Source organism: Gossypium arboreum, chromosome 8 (genome assembly GCF_025698485.1).
Source record: "Gossypium arboreum isolate Shixiya-1 chromosome 8, ASM2569848v2, whole genome shotgun sequence".
NCBI lineage: Eukaryota > Viridiplantae > Streptophyta > Magnoliopsida > Malvales > Malvaceae > Gossypium > Gossypium arboreum.
This window is the reverse complement of record NC_069077.1, coordinates 136794656-136813640: the sequence shown is the minus strand read 5'-3', so window position 1 is coordinate 136813640 and position 18985 is coordinate 136794656. Positions and strand designations below refer to the sequence as shown.

At 34.2% G+C, this 18985-nt stretch overlaps 1 protein-coding gene across 1 annotated transcript; it reads right to left on the bottom strand.

The window, feature by feature from the left end:
• Window positions 1-809: 809 nt before the first annotated feature.
• Window positions 810-1748, bottom strand: LOC108468462 (ripening-related protein grip22-like). Its single transcript, XM_017769344.1, has 3 exons — window positions 1673-1748; window positions 1151-1263; window positions 810-986 (listed from the first exon to the last, which is right to left on the bottom strand). The coding sequence occupies exons 1-3, from the start codon at window positions 1746-1748 to the stop codon at window positions 810-812; spliced, it is 366 nt and encodes a 121-aa protein (XP_017624833.1).
• Between the last annotated feature and the right edge of the window lie 17237 nt (window positions 1749-18985).

Genomic DNA, 18985 nt, shown 5'->3' with positions numbered 1-18985 from the left:
TAATTTAGTATTTTTATCATACCAATTATGATGTTGTTTAACTTAGCTTATATAAATATAACATAAAATATAATAATGAGATGGGTTTGGATCCTTGGTTATAATTGTTATGTTGGAGTTTTTTTAATATTTGATGCTGAACTTTAGGGTATTTTGGATGGGGTAGTTCTTTTATAGAGACAAGGGGGTGATAAGGTGTCGATCCAATCTGATTGTTTAGAGGTGGTTAAAGCAATTCAAGAAGGGGTTTCAGCTGTTTCAAATTCTACTTTGAGTAGGATCATTCAGGCCTTATAGCATATAAGATAATGGCATATAATACATATCTCGAGAGAGAGAAATTTAGCTTCAGATCGTTTAGCTAAAATTGTGTCTGACAAGGAGGTTGATGTGCAGATGTTTGTTGAAGCTCCTACGAAACTGTTAATAGTTTTACAATATGATAGAGCTAGTGGATTATGTGTGATCCTAATAACTTGAATTGATTTTTTTTTATATATATAAAAAAAAACATCTGTCATATAAAATAATCAATAGAACTTAGAAATATGTTTTGACAATGCAAATAAAATAACCCAGTAAGCATGAAATATATTTATTTATAGTCAAATGCCTAGTAATATATAGCTACAGTTTTGTGAAAAGTAGGATTTAATTTCTGGTAATCTTAGGACTATTGAATATATCATTGTTCTTTTAACTTAAGACAACAAGTATAGATTGCTTGTGTGTATGATGAAATCAAATCATGTATCTGACCAATGAATGACCATCCCACCCTGTTGATCTTTAGTCACCCTTAAGGCCTTTCAGACTGCATCCAAGGCATTCACGATGTTGTTATCACATAGTGGTTGGTAACCATGTTCGGCATCATATCTTATCATGGAGTCATATTTGTCGACTATCCGAGCCTTAACACTTTTTCCATTACCATAAGTCTTAACAAACTTGCGACACCTTTTCATCTTGTTGAACCATCCGATCTAAAGTGCCACCACCACAAATTCTTTATTATTGGAGTGATAATTGTTATCTCATTCAGACGGTCCACCATCATCTTCATTGCTATCGAAGCCATTGAAAGTCAAGATCACCTTGGTATAGTTCGAAACTCATGGGGAACACTTGTAAATGTTGTAGAGCTCACCTTCTTTGCAACAATTGGAGTCATGGTATTTGTTACATCCCTTGGGGGGTTTTCCCCTCTTACCTCGCCACTTGGTTTGCAAGTCATTGGATCAGATTCAACAGTGAAACATTCTGAAACAATCAAAAGGAAGCAAATGGGAAGAAAAAGAGCAGAAGAACAAGCCTTATTGTTTATTTTGTGTAAGTTTTCTTTGAATCCGTTGTTAAATGTTATATGCTTGGGGTTTATATACAAATGTGCAATGCATGCTTCTCAAGACAGCTACCATGTAATTATTTTTAAGATTAAGGCAAGTTTACAGTCGGTTTTTCGAGGGTTAATTCTAGTATTTATATTAGAAATATCGTAAGAGCAAAGCTTGGATCAGGTTTTGTTAAAAGGATTAGCTAGCTTGTCAGTTAACATGTAACTAATTAGTTTTTGCTGTTAGGAAGTTAGTTAATTATTAAGTATAAGTACAGTACATTAGGTGATAAATAAAATGAATTCTTCCAGTATTTTAACATGGTATCAGATTGCCAGTTATTTCTTCTGCTTCACTGCTCCGATCATTGTTTCTGGCTGCTTCCTTTGGTTCTTTCTTTCCTCTGATCATCGTTTCTGGCTACTCTTTTTTGGTTTTGTGAGTTTTTTTTCTTCTTCTCCATTTTTCGTTTTTTTTTCTTCTTTGTAACGTGGTGAATCCGAGCACAATGCAAATTGATCTTTCTCATCCCCTGTATCTACATCCCTCCGATACTCCAGGGACTTTATTGGTTTCGCATCAACTCACTAGAGTTGAAAATTATAATATATGGAGTCGTTCAATGCGTATAGCCTTGCTTGCTAAGAACAAAGTTGGTTTTATTGATAGTTCTTGTTTGTTTGAATATACTATAGCGGCTTTATAGCCACAATGGGAATGTTGTAATGCTTTGGTGTTAACTTAGATCTTGAATTCTGTCAGCCAAGAGCTTTTTGCTGGGATAGTTTTTGCATCCAGTGCAGCCCTTGTATGATTTAATTTGAAAGAGCATTTTGATAAGGTGGATGGATCTCGGATTTATTTCTTGCATCGAGAGATTGTTACGCATGTTCAAGGTACGTCATCTATCTCGGTTTATCACACCAGACTTCAATTGTTGTGGGACAAATATGATGCTATTGCTCCCCTTGTTTCTTGCACCTGTGAATCTACGAAAACGAATGTTGAAAATTTGAAGTAACAGCAGTTATTCCAGTTTCTTATGAGATTAAATGATTCTTATTCAATAGTTCGTAGCTAGATTTTGCTTATGAAACCTCTGCCATCAGTGAACCAAGCATATTCCTTGCTTATTCAAGAGGAAGGGCAGCATCATAATACTGAAAAAGCCTCATTGGTTTCTGAATCTACTACATTATATTCTGGTGCATCTAACCAACCAGTGCAGTCTAAAAAATGGTTTACTGGGACTTGTGATTACTGCCATATCAAGGGTCATAAAAAAGAAACATGTTATAAGTTGATTGGCTATCCTGCGGATTTTAAGTTTACAAAGAAGAAGGGAACTTTTTCCAATAGTGCAATTATCACAGATACAGGTTCGAATTTTATTTCTGCTTTGGTAGTGTGAGTTCGAGCTCGTCTCAGGTACCTGTGTTTACACCTGAGCAGTATCAAAAGATTTTGGAGCTGTTGGGAAAAGGATCTAGGGTGCAAGCATCAGCTCATATGGCAAGTACTAGTTTTGGTCCCTCATCACAGGATTGAATTCTTGACACAGGAGTTACCAATCACATGACATTTAATCTTGAGTGTTTGCATTCACTTGTTGAATGTGATTCTCCATCTTTTGTTCAATTGGAAAATGGTAAAACAACCAAAATTGATCATTATGGAGCTTATTCATTGACTCCCTTGCTTACCCTGTCCAAAGTTTTACATGTACTAGATTTTCACTTTAATCCCTTGCCTGTTTCTCAACTCACCAAAGAACTAAACTATTGTGTTCTTTTTTATCCACATTTTTGTCTTATACAGGACCCTTACAGTGGAAAGATGAAGGAGATTGGTAGAGTCAAAGGAAGTCTGTACACATTTCATTCACCAACTTTATCATCACCGCAAAATCGGTCTATTCAGTCCTTGTTTGTCAATTCTAATTTCAATTCATGTTTGTCATCTAGTTCTTTACCACATTTATCCAATCCTGGTGTTCTATGGCATGCTCGACTTGGCCATTCTTCCTTAAGTACTATGAATAAAATGTCTCAGTTTGATTCTAATCTCATTAATTGTGATCATGTTAAGCACTATGGTGTATGTCCTCTTGCAAAACAATCACGTTTACCTTTTCCTATTAGTCATACACGGGAACAACCTTTCTCTCTTATCCACATTGATTTTTGGGGTGCATATCGTGTGTCAACCCATAGTGGGCATAGATATTTTCTCACAATAGTCGATGATTTCACTAGAATGACATGGGTATATCTTCTTCGTCTTAAAAGTGATGCCATAGTTATTTTACAACAGTTTGTTGCCTATGTTCAAAATCATTATTCTACTTTCATTAAAACTATTAGGAGCGAAAATGGTTCCGAGTTTTTTAATCATGTAGGGAAAGAATTTTTTCTTCATAGGGAATTGTCTACCAAAGCTCATGTATGCATACCCCACAACAAAATGGGGCAGCTGAACGTAAACACAAACATCTTCTCAATATTGCCCGTGCCCTTAAATTTCAGTCTCATGTACTCATAAAATTTTAGGGTGGGTGTGTCTTGATGGCCTGCTACTTGATTAACTTGTTGCCTACCTCCGTTTTAGATTGGAAATCCCCTTTTGAATTGCTTCATAAGAGGGTTCCCAATTTGTCTCATCTCCATGTTTTCTGCTGTTTTTGCTTTGCAATAGTGCTTCACAATAATGATAAATTCACCTCTAAATCTATTCCATTAGTTTTCATGGGGTATTTAACTGTCCAAAAGGGTTATTTGCTTTTGAACATTCATTACAAGACTTTCTTTGTTAGTCGTGATGTTATATTTCATGAGAATTTTTTTCCTTTCCAGTCACTTGCTAAAAATTCTCCTTTATTTCCAGTTTCTTCATCTTTGCCTGAGCTTGACTATGATTTTCTTCATATCCCTATCATTCCTATGCATGAAGCGCTTCAGGAACCTTTTACACCACAGAGTGTTTCTTTTCTTTTTTCTAATGCTAGTGGTGCATCACCTAGGTCACTGGTTGAGTCATCTTTTGATTTTTCTGCTGATCAGTTGCCTACTCCTACTGCATCACCCACTGCTCATTCTAGTCAATCTTTGAGAGTCTCTAAACCTCCTTCTTGGCTATCAGACTTTGTTTGTTCCACCAATCCTTCTTCATCTACCACTTTGCTTACAGGTACGTATCCTATATCTAACTCTATTTCTTATGCTCATTTACCCTCTCATTCTCGTATGTTTGCCCTCTCTTTGTCCTCTATTGTTGAACCCCACACATATCAGATGGCAATTAGTGATAAGAGATGGATTGAAGCATGCAGCAGGAAATACAAGCTCTTGAGGCAAATGACTCGTGGGAGGTGGTTGATTTACCCCCTGGAAAAAAAACCAAGTGGCTGCAAATGGGTGTATAAGGTGAAGTATAATTCCTATGGCTCGGTTGAAAGGTTTAAGGCGCGTTTGGTTGCTAAGGGTTATAATCAGCATAAAGGGATTGATTTTTATAACACTTTTTCTCCTGTGGCGAAGTAGGTTACTGTGCGTACTGTTATTTCATTGGTAGCCATGTTTAACTGGCCATTGTTTTAGATGGACGTATTCAATGCTTTTCTTCAGGGTGATTTGCATTAAGAGGTGTATATGTCCATGCCTGAAGGTTTTCGCAGCCAGGAGGAGTCTAAATCTCAGGTTTGTAGGCTGCTCAAATCACTATATGGTTTAAAGCAAGCTTCTCGTCAATAGAATTTAAAGTTGACTGAAGCTCTTGTTGATAATGGATATATTCAGAATCTATATGATTATTTGTTGTTTACCAAAGTCAAGGGTGAAAAAATAGTATTGTTGCTTATATATGTTGATGATCTTCTAATTACTGGGAATGGTGGAGAAATGGTTAAAGAACTCAAGGGTATTTTACACCTTAACTTCAAGATGAAGGACCTTGGGCAGCTTAAGTATTTCCTTGGCATTGAAGTGGTTCGTTCCAGGAAGGCATTGTGTTACATCAAAAGAAATATGCGCTCGAGTTAATAGCTGATTTGGGTCTAGGGGGAGCACATTGTGCTTCAACACCACTTAAGCAGAATGCAAAGTATAATACAGCAGACTATGATAAACAGGTTTATGGGAATACACTGGACGGGATGTTAGAAGATGTTACGGTTTATCAGAGGTTGATAGGCAGATTGCTTTACTTGACTCATGCACGTCCGAACATTACTTTTGCAGTTCAACATCTAAGCCAATTCATGCAAGCTCCTAAAAAGGTTCATTATGAGGCAGCCTTACAGATTGTTAGGTATGTTCGACAACATCCAGGACAAGGAATTTTCTAATCAGCTAGTTCAAAGCCAGTATTGAATGCATACGTGATTAAGACTGGGCAAGTTGTCTCATGATGCGTAGGTCGGTTACTGGATATTGCATCAAGTTAGCTAATTCTCTGATTTGCTAGAAGTCAAAGAAGCAAAATACAATGTCACTTTCTTCAGCAGAAGCTGAGTATAGGTGCATGGCTTCCACTATTGCTGAGCTGGTATGGCTTAAAGGGTTGATTGAAGAGCTTGGAATCAGGCACGAGATTCCTGCAGCGCTATTTTGTGATAGTCAGGCGGCATTGCAGATTACTGCTAACCCAATGTTTCATGAAAGAACGAAACACATCGAGATCGATTGTCATTTTGTGCGTGAAAAGATACAAAAAGGTGTTGTGCAGACGTTTCATGTTTCAACTAAAGATCAACAAGCAGACATTTTAACCAAGGGTTTAGGTCTGGCTCAACATGATCATCTTGTCAGCAAGTTGGGAATGAAAGATGTATATCATTCTCCAACTTGAGGGGGAGTGTTAAAAGGATTAGCTAGCTTGTCAGTTAGCATGTAACTAAGTAGTTTTTGTTGTTAGGAAGTTAGTTAATTATTAAGTATAAGTATAGTACATTAGGTGATAAATAAAATGAATTCTTCCAGTATTTTAACAGGTTTGCATATTCATCTATGGAGGCATCTGTTGGTATTTGTATTAGATGATAGAACATTGTAAACTAACAACTAAGGGACAAAACTAGATAGCCAATATTCATGGTGATTTGGATGCCATAAAATACAAATATATACTATGTATTAAGGATTCTAACTTGAAATAACTGGGTTTTGTTAAATTTTGAAGAAATGAATATTTGAGATTTGATGGTGTGGGTCACTGGAGATTCAAAAATTATGATCATTAGAAAAGAGTATTTGAGATTTGATGAATTTTTGGAAGGAATGGAAGGAAATTTAGAACAAAAAATTTGTGGATTTAGTTGTAGAAGTGAAGAAGATGAAGATAAAAGAAAGAAAGGAATAAAGAAAATAAAAGAAAATAAAATTTTCACTTTTCTTTAATTTAATTTAATTTAAAATATATGATTAATTTTTAATTTAATCTATTTTATTTTTAATTTTAATTAAAAAGTTATGAGTGGTAATTAATTATATATATTTACTTAGAGTTCTTGACTGAGTTAGTATAATAGAATACTAATTTACTTGAGAAATAACTAAAAATCATCATTTTACAAAATAATTATATTATTATAAAAATATTTTTATTTTTTATATTTTATATAAAATAAATAATAATCCATACATAAGTGAGAATTGAACCTACAACATTATATATTTTAACTCTTTTATCTTTATCATTTCAATTAAAATTTCATTTAATTTTTACATAAAATTTTAATAAATATATTTCTTTTATATTTTTCCTTCCACCCATAAATCTAATTATCTATAATATATATAAAAGCACCCGTTTGAGTAAACTTTTAAACTAACAACAATACTCTTTATTTTCCATCATATTACTACATTCATATTTAAATAATTATAATATTTAATTTAAAATTATTAGATGAGGCTATAGGTTTGAGTCTTGTCAGTTCCAATGGATACAATAAAAAAAATATCAATCGATCCCTTCGTTTTCTGTCAAAGGGGATACAAATGACAGAATTTCATCCCCAACGATACATTTTATTTTTTTTTCCTTTTTTTCTTTTTTTGTTGGGATTTATTTGTAAACTATTTGCAAATGGTGATAGTGGAAAAGCAATCAGTTGATATATCATCAAATGATTGCACATGGAAGTTGGTAGATTATCGAAAAGAAAGGGTGCAAAAGAATTCTTTTGATTAGGCTAGGCAACAATTTTTGTATTCAGTGTGGATAAAAGATCTTCCTATGTTCTACTATTCATTTATCGGCAATGAATCATCTTGGTAGCTTGGATATTGTTATTCATGATATTGATTTGATTCGATGTTTTTATTCAAAATGATTCAAATCTCCTCAAGTAGGATTCGAACCTATGATCAATTAGTTAATAGTCGATTGATCTACCACTGAGGTACTGAAGAACAACAGGCGCGATCTATTTTCATTGTTCAACTTTTTGACAACACGAAAATTCTATTGTTCAACACCACGAAAATTCTATTGTTCAACTCTTTGACAGTGGTGGTAAACCCTATAGCGAATGTCAACAGTTCAAGTATGCTTATCTCCAACTTGTGAACCTAGTTGAAACAAAGCTATATGATAATACCCAACTTTTCCAATTTAGCAGTTCAATCTATGATTTATCATTCATGGACGTTGATAAGATCTTTCCATTTCATTTAGTAGTACCTTAGGAAGACATAGTCGTAAAGTAAAGTAAAGCAAAGAGCAATGTTCAAACGGGGAAAAACTTACAGTGGATACTAGACACCCAAAGACGAGGAAAGGTTTTTTTTTCAGGGAAAATTATAATAATCACTACTTAATCCATTTCATTGTTGGGGCACTTGGGCTTAAGTATCGTGCTGCAATAAACTTTTTTTTAATTTTTTTGGGATAAATATAATAATCACTATTCATTTTATTTCATTTTCAGGGCACTTGGGCTTCAATATATTATTGCAGTATTTTTTTTAAAAATTTTTTTAGGATAATTATAATAATCACTATTTATTTCATGTCATTTTGGAGCACTTGAGCTTGATTTTGGGGCTAAATTAGCCAAATATGCTAAAAAAATTACTTTTTAAAATAGGTCTTTTTTGGGGAAAATTAAGGAATATGTTGTTTTTGGAGAGAATGTGTAAAAATGCATCCAACTGAACATGCTTTCCCTTAAAGTTTGTTCACTTGGGCATGCATGCCTCCTACAGTAAATTCCCAACATTCAAATTATAAATGGCCCAACAGTAACTTTTTTTTCCTATATAAACCTAGACCATTTTCTACTCTTTTCACTCAAATCCAATTCTCTTCATTCTCTTTATTCTCTCATTTCTCTCAATTCTCTCAAGATTAGTTCCAAATTTTCTAATAAATTTCTATAAAAATACTCTAGTTTTACTTTATTATTTCGTAAATTATTCATTTTAATTACTTTTTCACAAATGACAAGTTCTCTTATTTGTTTCGACAACAAGCATATTTCTGCCTTGCAATTGACAATGGTAAGGAAATTTTTTATTAATTTTAATTAAGTTAATTTTAAATTTTTAAAAATTTTTAAATTTAAAATTTATTTTTTTGATATAAATAGGTGAATGATCGGGTTTTGAAGGGTTTCATACACAATCTATCAAAGAGCGCACCCAATTTAATTCAGTTTCATTTGCAAGATGTTGGTTTACATGTGTCTTATATGCTCAGGGGCTGTAAATTGGATCCCACACTTATCAGCACATTGGTGAAAAGATGGAGACCCGAGACACACATATTTCATTTTCCATACAGTGAGTGTACGATCACACTAGAGGACGTGGCTTTACAACTGGGGTTACTAATTGATGGGTCAGTTGTTACCGGGCCAATGACCATTCCTGATAGGGAGGACTTTTGCACCACACTACTAGGGACAGTATCGAATAAGTTTCAAGGTGGTCGGATTGATATCAAATGGTTGGAAAATAACTTCGATGAACTTGATGAGCACGCAGTTGCCCTTGAAAAAGAACAACATGCCTAAGCATTCATCCTAATGTTAATCGGAAGCCTTCTAATGCCCAATAAATCTCGAAATTTGGTACACTTAATGTACCTAATACATCCGGTTAACTTCAAAGAATGCGGTTGTAGACACTCAATTTTGCCCGGGCCCAGAAATAAGTCCAAAAACAAAAATAATAAACCCAAAAAAAAAATGAAGTCCAAGTTCAGTGCATAATTACAAATATAATTTGGCCCGATCGGAATGGCCCATTACTTGAAAAGATTTAAGGTCCATCTACAAGCTTGACTCATATGAAAATATAATCTTCAATGATATGCAATATTAGATATGATATGCAATCTTAGAAGATATGATTTTGTAATCTTAGAGATTTAATTTGTAGATACCTTTTAATCTTAACCGTTGATGTAATTGATCTGTACCGTTAGATTTAAGGAGGTTCAACTATAAATAGAGGCCTCTCCCTTCATTGTAAACATACTGGAGTTTTGGGAAACAATAAAAATTTTTGAGAGCTTTCACTCAAATTTCTCTCCCTCTTACATTCTTATTTTCTACGATTTGTTCTTATTTTATTCTTTGTTCATCTTTGTTTTTCAATCCTTTTTATTTTGATTTAATCCATGTTTCCTGATTTTTTTATATATATTTTAATTTTTAATAATTTTAGTATCACATCAAACTCTTTCATTTTTAATAATTTTTTAGTATTACTCTTAGTAAATTATTTTTAAATTTTACTCAAATCATTATTTTAAAAATTATATTTCATTCAATTGTCATATTTTATCCAAAAGTTTTTCTAAAATGAGGCAATGTTTTTCGTATTTAGGAATTCAGGAAATAGTACCCTAACATACTGAGTTGCGATTTCTCGTTTGTATAAATGCCTAAAGTATCCTTCTAAATAGATTTTGTAAATCACGAGATGATTTTAGTTACGAGAGTTTAAGAATATCGTGTCCTATCATGCTGGATGTGATGTTTGTATTCTTTCAAAGCTAAGGAATCTCGATTTTTTTCAACTTAAATAATTTCGATTTTAAAAAAGGGATCCTATTTTTAAATTCTTTCAAATTTTTGACATTAAGACAGAAAACTATTCAATTTGGTACCAATTTTGGACGTTGCGAGGGTGTTAATCCTTCCTCGTACGTAACCGACTCCCGAACCTGTTTTCTTAATTTTCTAGACCAAAACGTTTTATAAAGTGATCCAATTATACCTAAAAAGGTTGGTGGCCACTCCCGTTTTCATTTTTCAAAAGTCGATCCCCATTTTTCAAACATCCCTTTAAAAAATGGTTTCGACAGCTTGGCGACTCCACTGGGGACTTAAGAGAGTCAGGCCAAGAAATTGAATATTTTCTGTCTTAATGTCGGAAGTTTGGAAAATTTAAAATTGGATCCTTTTTACATGTGTTTGTTGCATATGTTTGTTACCTTATTGCTGTACATTACATTTGCATGACCGTTGTGGTCACACTCTTAAGTGGGAGTGAGAAGCTACGCTTTCGTAAGGTTTTCACCTTCGTATGAGCTAGTGGATTGCTTCCGAAATACTGTACCTATGTCTTCGTGAGATTTTCATCTCCGTATGGTCATAGGGAAATGTGTCCCCCTAAACTGAACTTGGTCTATATGAGCCTATAATGGGTGAAGACCAAGGAATCTGCTGGTTCAGGTACCCTTGCTTTAGAGCTAAAACTCATATAGTGAACTTTAAAGAGTTTAGGAAAGATAGTGATAGCCTTTAGTAAGTTACCCTTGTAAGTACTTGTTTATCATGATACTGACCTATTTTTATTTTGCTGTCATTGCATGTCATTTGGCATTTAAAGGTGTCGATTCATGGCTCGATTTCTAGATTAGAAAGTTTTGTAATAAGGAATGAATACCTTGATAGAGTGGAGGACAATGCTTCTGTCTGTTCCTAGTCAGAGAAAACCCAGTTAGAGAAAGGAGATAATGTCACTGAGGAATATACGTCAGAGTTATGGGACTTCACCCGTATTAATTCGATGCAGAATGAGTTTCAGGAGCTGAGAAACATTTGAGCCCAATGGGATGATGAGGCTAAGCAGCTTTTCTATCAGAATTATGGAGACCTTCTCTATTTGCTAGACGTCAAAGTAGATAGGCACTTGTTTCGAGCTATGGTAAAGTTCTAGAACCCTGCTTATAGTTGCTTTACATTTGGTGATGTTGATCTTGACCTACTTTGGAGGAGTATACGACTTTACTGCTTTGCTTGAGGATTCAGGGTCACAAGGCTTATGTTAAGCCTGCTAGTCTTCCAACTTTTGCAAAAAGGTTGGTGATGATTACTGGGATGAGTGACCAGTGGGCTGTAGCTCGTATACAGCAAAAGGGTGATAGTAAGTGCATTCCATAAGCCGTTTTGAGGGATTTGATATCGATATATCCAGACGTAAAGAAAAGGCTCAACGTCCTGGCTTTGAGTATTTACGGCATTGTGATTTTCCCAACAGCGTTGGGGCACATAGATGAGGCAGTTACGGATTTGTTCGATCGCATTGGTGAGCAGAATACACCGGTACCAACAATCCTAGCTGAGACATTTAGATCTTTGAGTGCATGTCGGAGAGCCGGCGAAGGTAGATTCATTGGATATGTACAGTTACTATTGGTTTGGTTCCACAGTCATTTTTAGAAGCTTGATAAGGTTTCTTGCCGAGTATTCTTTGAGGGTTATTCTCCCTTAAAAGAAGCAGTAGACATGCCGAGGAGAGATGACATTTCATAGGAGAGGTGGATGAACATTCTTCAGAATCTTCGAGAGGAAGATGTTATGTGGAAGGCTCCTTAGTCAGTTCCTAGTGAAGTCCTTTACTGCTGTGGCAGTTTTGATTGGGTCCCTTTGTCAGGAATTTAGGGAGTTGTTGGATATGCACCATTGCTTGTTCTAAGGCAATATAGAGCGAGACAGTTCATGCCAGTTACACAGGGTCTAGCTCAAAGTGATTTCTCTTATAAAGGAGATCACTATAAGAAGAAGATACGAGAGATTTCTGAGGCTTGGAAGAAGCCTTTCTGTATGAAGATCTTGACTGAAAGCTCTACGTCAATCCTTGAGTATAAAGGGTAGTTTAGTAGGAGAGTCAATGATAATGTCCCTAGGCCAATTTTGGGAGTGGCTCGATCATTAGAGGAGAGTTTACGAGTGATTCCATCAGAGTTGGAGGTTATGAAGCAAGAGTTCGAGAGAAAGAATTCAGAAATTGAAAAGAGGATTGAGAAGCTCGAAGAGGAAAAAATGTGCTTAAGTCTCGATATTGATGTTCAAAAGATGGAAGTCGAGAAGGTGAAAAAGGAAAAGAGGAAGATCGAGATGATTTAAAGACGCACTACAAAAAGGCCCAGGTAACGTTGAAAAGGGTCGGATTAGGGAGATCTCTAGAACAGTGGCAGCAAAAGATTCAGGAAGAAAGAGCCAAAGCCGAGTATTGAGAGAAGAAGTTCCAAGAGATGTAGTTGCGTAATCAGGCCCTAGAGAAGGAAAATCAAGTATTAAAAACTAAGGTGGCTGAACTTGGACGATCTCTTCATCATCACCGAAATCGTAACCTTGCAGTCGAGTTAAAGGCAAGATTGAATAAGATCGAGAAAATGAAGCACGATATTAGAAGGTTGGAAGCAGCACTACAGGGCTGTGAGCTACGGATTGAGCAGCTCGAAGCAAGAGAAGAACAGTGGAAGGGAGAACTTCACCATCTTCAGGATCAAGTTGGAAATAGGGATTATCACATGGGGGAAGCCTTAGTTCAGATTCGAGAGGTTGCTGAACACTTGCAGGGTTTGGCAGTACAAGCTAGAACGCTGAGTATAATGTATGAGTCATCGTCAGACAGAGGACAAGAGTTAACATTGTTATTAGATAGGGTTAAGACTCTAGGCCTACTGGCGAAAGTGTATTTGTAATCCGTTTTATGAAAAGATTTTTGTTCCTTAAATAACGTTTTCTAAAATGAAATTGAATCAGAATCGACATCTTTTTGCATTCATGCATTTACATTTCATAGCATCTCATTGTATCATATGCATCCAAGTTTATAGAAAGACCCTAATTAGTTAAAATTAATAGGGAGAAAGAGAGCAATACACGACAAAGGATCGGAGCAAGGAAAACTTGAGGGCATTCGCCCTTACGAATCGGGAAGCTCTCTAAACAATTGGACTATAGAGGAACTTCCTGTAGTCTCTAAGAATTTTTCAGAGTAATTCTCGAAACATTCTTGTTACTCTAGAGCCTAGGAGTAATAGGATTTCATTTGTGAAATGGGCTTACAATCATCTATTATTTTTTAAAAAAGCATAACTTTATCAATTTGAACGAGTATTGTTTCATTTTTATCAACCAATATTCCGTTAAATTTTGGCAATTCTTATTCTTTCATTCATAGCATATAAATAATCATTCTTAAATTCATTCATTCTTTGTATATTCTTTATACTTCACAGGTCCCTAGATATCAATGACATGAGCATTGATATTACAAATCCTGATTTCTCTCGTGAGCAAGACATGTGTTTAGAGGAATCACAGGATTTTGAAGATGTCCAGGATTATGATGTGTCTCTAGATCTTTTGAGGATGGTGAAACAGGAGGAGAAACAAATCATGCCACATGAGAAAGAGACAGTAGAGAATGTAGCCCTAGAGGAAGGGAAAGAGGTGAAAATTGGCATGCATATTGCTGATGATATAAGGCAATAACTAATTGAGTTGTTATGAGAGTTCAAGGATATCTTCGCATGGTCCTATCAAGATATGCCAAGGTTAAATACTGATATTGTGGTGAATCGTCTTCCAATAAGACATGATTGTAAACCAGTTCAACAGAAGTTGCGAAGAATGAGACTAGATATCATATTAAAAATAAAGGATGAAGTCAAGAAACAGTTTGATGTAGGATTCTTACAAGAGGTGAAGTATTCTGGATGGGTAGCTAACATTGTACCAGTTCCTAAGAAGGATGGGAAGGTACGAATGTGTGTTGATTACAGGGATCTGAACAAAGCTAGCCCAAAAGATAATTTCTTTCTGCCTCACATAGACACTTTGGTAGACAACACAGAGGGATATTCGTTGGTCTCCTTCATGGATGGTTTTTCAGGGTACAATCAGATAAAGATGCATCCTGAAGACATGGACAAAACCACCTTCATAACCTTGTGGGGGACTTTCTGTTACAAGGTAATGCCCTTTGGGCTAAAGAATGCAGGGGCAACATACCAAAGGGCTATGGTGACCTTATTTTATGATATGATGCATAAGGAAATTGAGGTGTATGTTGATGATATGATTGCCAAATCTCGAACAGAAGAGGAACATATTGAGGTTTTAAAGAAAATATTCTTGAGATTAAGGAAGTTTTAGTTAAAACTTAATCAGGCAAAATGCACTTTCGGAGCCAGGTTAGAGAAGTTACTAGGTTTTGTGGTCAGTGAAAAAGGAATAGAAGTTGATTCAGACAAAGTTAGAGCTATATAAGATTTGCCTTCACCGCATACTCAGAAAGAAGTTCGGGGTTTTCTTGGAAGGTAGAATTATATTGCTCGGTTTATTTCACAATTAACTGAGAAATGTGACCCTATATTTCGCCTCCTTAGAAAACACAACCAAGGTACTTGGGATGAGGAATGCCAGAGTGCTTTCGATAAGGTTAAGCAATACTTGTTAAATACTCCTGTGTTATCTCCACCTAATCTAGGTAGACCATTAATTCTGTACTTATCAGTGTTTAGCAATTCTATGAGATGTGTGCTTGGCCAACATGACGAGTCGGGAAGAAAAGAGAAGGCGATATACTACCTCAGCAAGAAATTCACAGAGTGTGAGATGAGATATTCGCCAATTGAGAAGTTGTGTTGTGCTTTAATCTGGACGACTCGAAGGTTGAGGCAATATATGTTGTATCATACTACTTGGCTTATTTCAAAACTTAATCCTCTGAAGTATATGATGGAGTCAACAGCTTTGAATGGAAGAATGGCAAGGTGGCAAATTCTGCTTTCAGAGTTTGACATAGTTTATGTGAGCCAAAAGGCTATAAAAGGAAGTACGATAGCGGAATTTCTGGCTAGTAGAGCTCTAGAAGACTATGAGCCGTTGAATTTTGATTTCCCAAATGAGGAGTTGATGTGTGTAGTAGCTACAGAGGACTATTCTTGGAAGTTGAGCTTTGATGGGGCATCCAATGCAGTGGGAAATAGAATTGGGGCAGTCTTGGTATCCCCAAATGGTGATTATTATCCATTCACGTGCAAGTTGGATTTTGATTGCACAAACAATATGGTCGAGTATGAAGCGTGCATCATGGGACTTCGAGCGGCTATAGAGCGAAAAAATAAGAACCTTGAAAGTTTATGGAGACTCCGCGTTGGTAATTTACCAGCTTAAAGGTGAATGGGAGACAAGGGATCCTAAATTGATCAATTATTGAAAGGTAGTTTTAGGGTTACTTGAGGAGTTCGATGACATCACTTTCAATTATATCCCACGAGACGAAAACCAGATGGAAAATACTCTAGTAACCTTGGCTTCAATGATTAAAGTGAATAAAAAGGAGGAGATGAGACCCATTCAGATGAGTATCTTTGAGGCTCCAGCTCACTGTTGTAACATTGAGGAAGAAAAAAAGGATGATAACCCTTAGTATCATGATATATTACGATATGTGAGAGATCGTAAATACCCAGAACAGGCAACTGAAAATAATAAGCGAACTTTAAGGAGATTAGCCTGCAACTACGTTTTGGATGGGGACATCTTGTACAAAAGAAGAAAGGACCAAGTACTATTGAGATGTGTTGACGCCGTGGAAGCTAAGTTAATCTTGGAAGAAGTTCACGAGGGTGTTTGTGGGATGCACGCTAATGGTTTCACGATGGCTAGACAAATCATGAGGTTTGGATATTATTGGTCTACTTTGGAAGGGGATTGTATCAACTACGCCAAAAAATGCCATAAATGTCAGATTTATGGAGACAAGATTCATGTACCACCTTCACCTCTACACGTTATGACTTCTCCATGGCCTTTTTCTATGCGGGGCATGGATGTCATTGGGCCAATATCACCAAAAGCTTCAAATAGGCATCGTTTTATTTTTGTGGTCATTCATTACTTCACGAAGTGGGTAGAGACTGCTTCTTATGTGAATGTTACTGTCGAAACCATTTTTTAAAATCAGGTTTTGGAAAAATGGGAATCGACTTAAAAAATGAAAACGGGAGTCGCCACCAATCTTTTTAGGTGTGATTGGATCACCTTTAAAACATTTTGTTTTAAAATTATTAGTTTTGGTCTACAAAATAAAAAGAACAGGTTCGGGAGTTGGTTACGTACAAGGAAGGATTAGCACCCTCGTAACGCCCAAAAATTGATACCTAATTAATTATCAAATGTCTTTAAGGTCGGAAATTTTAAAAATTTTAAGATACAATCCTCTTTAAAATATTTTGATTTTGAAAATTGGGATTCACTTGTATCAAAATATTGACATTAAGTTAGCCTTTTTGGAAATCCCTATCTCGAAACGACAAAACGCCACATCCAGTAAGTTAGGACACAACGCTTTGAACTTCCAAGACAGTTGCTCGTATTTTGAAAATCTTAAAAAAACTTAGAAGGGTACTTGATTATTCGAACTCAACGAGAAAAGTTGCAACCCAATAAGTTAGGGCACTACTTTTCTCGAAGCTTTCAAATACCAAGCATTGCCTTTTTATTTTTGAAAACTTTGAAGTCTTTTTTTTTTAAAACTGATGCATGAAGAAGCATATTAACATAACATACGAGATAACATATTATAATAATAGGTAAGTAAAAGCATAACAGATAAATATCATACACTAACCAACATATATAAGAAATAAAACATGACAATTTTAAATAAGAAAAATATACATAAAACACAATACATATTTACGAAGAATAGGTAAAATCCCTAAACATATAATTCAACATATATTTAAACACAAATGATGCATGATATACAATTTCAACACATATATAAAAAATGCATTTGAAAATAAATTATAAAAGTAAAAGCAAATATTGTATAATAATAAAAACATAAGTTTTAAAAAATATATGTATAATACAAATGATTGATAAATAGAATGAGCATATATAAAAATGTGATATAATATATAATAAAAAATATATTTATAAGAATAATAATTATATAAAAATATAAAATATAATGGTTTAGAAAAATAATGTATAAAATATCAAATATGAAAGAATCTATATTTATAATAAAATAATTGTATAATATATATAAATATAAGTTTAGAATAATATGAAATAAGTAATTAGTGATGAAATATACGTATTACAAATTATTATATTATAATATCTTCAAAATGTGTAATAATAGAATATAAGTAAAGTAATTATTAACATATAAATAAAAATAAGTATATAATACAAGTTAAAACTTTTAATGATAATAATATATTGATAAAATATATATAATGGTATAAAAGATGACATAATAATATAAAATAATTATAATATATAATATGAAAGTATATATGTAAAATAATATTTAATATATATAAATAATATAAAGAATACGTAATACAAGTAAAAATATAATAATAATATATAAATAATAATGTAAAATAATAATAGTTTGTAAAAATAATATATAATAAATGATAATAATATAAAATAATGTATAATAAAATAATTATATAATATATAATATAAAGATATATAAACATTATGTGATAAAAATATATTATAATAAATAATAAGTAATGATATATGTTAATTAATATGATAATAGAAAGATATGAAGTAATATAATATAATAAAATATAAGTAAATAATTTAAAGATATATAATACGTATATTCATATTAAAATATAATAGTATATCTATAAAGTTTAAAATAAACAGTCATAAATAGATTAAAAGGGATAAAAAGGATTAAATTGAACATAAATAAAAGTCAGTAGCTAATTTAATAAGAAAATAACTGAGATCAGACCTAATTGAAACGACCATTAATACCCTAGGGACTCATCGGGAAATTTTCTCTTGTCCCTAAACGGCATCGTTTTAATCTAGGACTTAAAATGGTTACTGCAAGGACTAAATTTAAACTGAAACAAAATATCAGGGCCAAATCATAAATAAAATAAAATAAAATTGTAAACATAAAAAAGGTGGAGGGACTAATTGGGTCATTAACCTAATCCTCATAAACAAGCGGATCCTCCCCAGGTAATCGGGTCAACGCGCGGATCCTAGGGTCTTAAAACGATGCCGTTTTTAGGCTTATTGACTTAAGCGGAAACGACGTCGTTTCGTCAAGGCTATATAAGCCAAATTCTTAGTTTTAAATCATTTGAAACCTAAGTTTTAAAAAAAAAAAAAAAGTTTAAAAACCCACTGAAAGAGGGAAGAGGAGAGACCCTCCGGGCTCTGGCCTCCGTAGGCCACGCTCCGGTCATCAGTCCTACAGGCGCCCACGCGCCGTCGTACACGATGGTCTGAGGGTCTAAAACCTTCGTCCTTCCACAGGTAACTCCTTTTTCCTTTGAACATCAATAGTTTTTGCTAAAACAATTCATATATATGCACTCAAAGATAAAGAACGAGATAACGATTA

Coding starts and splice junctions, on each gene's coding strand:
- LOC108468462 (XM_017769344.1), bottom strand. CDS start 1,748: ATGATCAGAGGAAAGAAAGAACCAAAGGAAGCAGCCAGAAACAATGAT. Junction 1,264..1,672: donor TGAAGCAGAAGAAATAACTG/GCAATCTGATAC, acceptor TGATTGTTTCAG/AATGTTTCACTGTTGAATCT. Junction 987..1,150: donor CTCCAATTGTTGCAAAGAAG/GTGAGCTCTACA, acceptor GTGGCACTTTAG/ATCGGATGGTTCAACAAGAT.